Source organism: Peromyscus leucopus, chromosome 1 (assembly GCF_004664715.2).
Source record: "Peromyscus leucopus breed LL Stock chromosome 1, UCI_PerLeu_2.1, whole genome shotgun sequence".
Lineage (NCBI taxonomy): Eukaryota > Metazoa > Chordata > Mammalia > Rodentia > Cricetidae > Peromyscus > Peromyscus leucopus.
In genome coordinates this window covers 102,072,998-102,076,824 of record NC_051063.1, presented here as the reverse complement: position 1 = coordinate 102,076,824, position 3,827 = coordinate 102,072,998, and the positions used below count along the sequence as shown (strand labels likewise).

Here is a 3,827-nt window from a genome sequence, read left to right as displayed (position 1 = left end):
ACACCTTTAATCCCAGCACTCGGGAGGCATAGCCAGGCGGATCTCTGTGAGTTCGCGGCCAGCCTGGTCTACAGAGCAAGATCCAGGACAGGCACCAAAACTATGCAGAGAAACCCTGTCTTGGAAAAAAAAAATATGTGTAGGTATGTGTGTCTGTGTCAGGGTGTGTGCACATAGTTCAGTTGCCCACGGAGGCCAGAAGAAGCCATCAGATCTGGGGCTAGGATTACAGGTGCTTGTGATACCTGATGTGAATGCAGAGAACTAAACTTGGGTTTAAATTAAGCTCTCCCCTACAAGAGCTCTTAACCACAGAGCCATCTATCTCTCTAGCCCCTTATCTTATTTTGAAGGTATATCAATTCTCTCTATGTCATAATTTAGTTCTCACATGACTTCAATCAGCTTTCCCTTCCACAAAACAGAACTAGTACATCGATGACATTGCAGATTGGAGCAGTATTTGTAACATGGGGAAGAAGTAGACTATTCTAGACTTATTGACATATCTATGGGCAGGAAATAAATCTGATAAACATTCAGAGTCCTTCAAATCAGAGAAATTTTCTAGGATCCTGTGATACAAGGTAAGGGATAAATTGTACCTGACTTTCCACAGTCAAGGAAAGGGTAAAACACTTGAGAGACTTCTGAGTTTGGAAGGCGAAATCGCCCTCATTTGGGTGTTCTATCTGGCCTGTTTGTTTACTGAGCATCTGGAAAAGCTGCTTGCTTCACATGTGGTCCGAAGCAAGGGAAGTCTCTGCCACAGATCAAGGATGCCTCAAAATTGCTCTGCTACTTGGGCCATGTGATCCAGCAGATCCAAAGATGATCCTGAAGTCACAGTGGCAAAGAGGTGTTAACTGCAGCCTTTGGCAGGATGCTCGAGGTGAACCACGGCAGGGGATTTGGATTTGGGGGTAAAGTCCTGTCATCCTCTGGATGTATGTTCTTTTGAGAAAGAACTTTTGGCTTGGGGGTGAACCTGAGTAGGAATTGGATACTTAACTGTGGGCCACCAAGTGATCATGAATTGTGGATCATAAGTGGGCTGCTGTCTGACTCAACAAGCCATAATTCTGAGCATGCACAGCATTTTGTTACCATAATGGAAGGAACATGTATAATATTGGACTTGAGCAAGTACTGAAGGCACAAGTAAGGGCCGTGAAATGACTCAAACAACGTGGTGCCTGCTCCTGCACCATGGCTTCCTAAGTGTCCTATAACATGTTAAGAGGGAGAGAAAAACATCCAGCTTGGTTTCAGAGGTTCTATGTAGTATTTGGGACAATAGTCCATTTCTGGGACATACCTAGAGGCATTCATAGATGACACAAGGCTGTGGAAGTCTTAAGCAATAGAGTTACTTTATTATTTTATAGAGTCTTACTGTGTTGCTCAGGCTAGCCTTCAACTCCCAGAATCAAGTGATCCTGAGACATTACCACTATACTTGGTGAGAAGTAGTGTTTCCATAGATCATACTACCATTGAGAAAATGACCTGACATGGGTTTGGGTCAGACCCAAGTCCCCAGATCAGGGCCTAATCTGGTCTTTGCTTAAGATTTGGGCTCTGTTGGAGCACCTTGTCTGTGTGTGTGCCCAAAGAGACCTCAGGGTTCTATCCTGGGAGTTAGGCTCATTTGGAGCTTATAGTGTAGACTCTACTCTGGTCTTAGGATATGTATTGGTTAATTTTTGGTTAACAAGCTAGGGTCATCTGGAAAGTGGAAAGCTCAACTGAGAACATGTCTCCATCAGACTGGCCTGTAGGCAAGTCTTTGGGCATTTTCTTAATTAATGATTGATAGAAGAGGGCCCAGCCCACTGTTGGGGCCCTGGAAAGCAGTGTTCCCCCATGGTCTCTACTCTGCTTTTGCTCCTCCATGATACACGGTAACCTGTTCTGCCCAGGTTGCTTTTGATCCTGGTGTTTATCACAGCAATAGAAACCAAACTAACAGTGTCAGACCTGAACCCAGAGAAGGTCTGGCCTGACCATCTTTCAGCCTGAGTCTCCTGGATATGTATGAGTTGACCTGTTTGTGTGGTCTAAATGACACCCAGGGTTGTCTGGCTCTGTGTGCCTGTGTTAGATTTGGGATCTCAGACAAGGGCTTCACCTGTGTTCAGGACTGACAGGACTCTAGAATTTAGCCTCGAGGCTGACAGGCATATCTGGTCACATTGAAATTCATGCCAAGTCTTAGACTTTATCCAGCAGAGACAGGAAGGGCTGGGACTTTATTTGTTTCAAACGGGTTCAGGGCAGATTGTGGTCTGTTTGACTTACTCTGTGTCTTCTAGAAAAGCTACAGGCATTCTCAAATAATTTTATTTTTTTTCCAAGGATTGGAAAGAAGACAGAATGAACTTAGAAGGACAAATACAAGCAATCCTATTTTGGGGGTTAGTAACAGAATGTTCTAAGAATTCAACAAATGATATCTACAACAAGAGGCCTCCATTGAGCCATAACCTGCTAAGAATCCACCCATCCTGTTAGTACAGACAGCCTACTTCTTGTTTTCACAGGCCACAGCCCAAAGCTCTCAAGCTGGTAATGCCCTCTTACCCAGGTAACTCCCTCTCCTCTCTCATGCTCTGCGACTTCTCTCTGATGTCTTGGGGTGACTGCTTTCCATAGAGCATTTTCTCTATATGTTGCCGGATCTCCTTAGTTCTCACCCCATAAATGAGAGGATTCAAGGCTCCTGGGAGCAGCAGATAGATGGCACTGAGTAGGTTCTGAACATCTTGAGACACAGTCTTGGCCACTCGAAAGACAATGGAAGTAGAAAGACCAGAAAGATAGATGGTGAGGATGACCAGTAAGTGGGAGCCACAAGTGTGCAAGGCCTTGGCTCGGGCTCCCCCAGAAGAGATCCGGAAGGCAGCATAGATGATACGGGTGTAGGAGCTTCCCAGCAAGGCCAGATCAAAGGTCACGGTGACCAACCGCATAGCCAATCCCAACCGGTTGTTGAAGGTCAGGTCTCCACAAGCTATGCTCAGCAGTGCGATGTATTCGCAGGTGAAGTGTCGGATCACGGAAGTCCGGCAGAATCGAGCTTTTGCAGTTAGTACCACTAGGGGCACTGCCACTCCTAGGCTCCGGGTCAGGGCAAAGGTGGCAATCAGGCCCAGTAAGTGAGAGGTCATCAGTTCAGTATAGCGAAGTGGGTGGCAAATGGCCACATAGCGATCTAGGGCCATGGCCAGCAGGAGGTTGTAGTCCAGGAGGAGCGTGAAGTAGATAAAGAACATTTGCGCTAGGCAGCCATGCAATGAGATGGGGTTAGCATAATGCACAAAGCCTTCCAGCATTTTAGGCATCACAGCTGTGGAAGAGCAGATGTTGACAGCCAGGAGCAGGGCAATGAGCACGTACATGGGCTGGTGCAGACTCCTCTGGGCCACCACTGTATGGATGACTAAGGCGTTGGCAGAAACGATGGACACATAGAGGAAGGTAAGCGGCAGGACCAGAAGGGGCCGCCGCTCCTGCAATCCAGGGAAGCCCACCAGGAGAAAGCTGGTGTAGGAAAAGTTGAAGATACTGGTATTTCCATCCTCACCCATTGACTTTGGTCCTGGCACCAGGCGTGAGAATCAGAGGCTGTTAGAACAAAATGGTTATTTTAGGAGCCTGAGGCTTGCATGATGAAAACCTATCTGTGGGATGCGTGTGTGTGTGTGTGTGTGTGTGTGTGTGTGTGTGTGTGTGTGTGTGTGTGTGTGTGTGTTGCGCTTTGGAGCAGACATGTACAAGGCCAGGTGTTTGGGGAGCTACACAGATGAAGAGGACATTCCTTGTCC

The 3,827-nt window shown here is 46.9% G+C and overlaps 1 protein-coding gene across 1 annotated transcript; it reads right to left on the bottom strand.

Moving 5' to 3' along the window:
* Positions 1-2,504: 2,504 nt before the first annotated feature.
* LOC114706586 (olfactory receptor 52E8-like) lies at positions 2,505-3,611 on the bottom strand. The gene has a single exon (XM_028889040.1). The coding sequence runs from the start codon at positions 3,588-3,590 to the stop codon at positions 2,580-2,582; it is 1,011 nt and encodes a 336-aa protein (XP_028744873.1). The 5' UTR covers positions 3,591-3,611; the 3' UTR covers positions 2,505-2,579.
* Between the last annotated feature and the right edge of the window lie 216 nt (positions 3,612-3,827).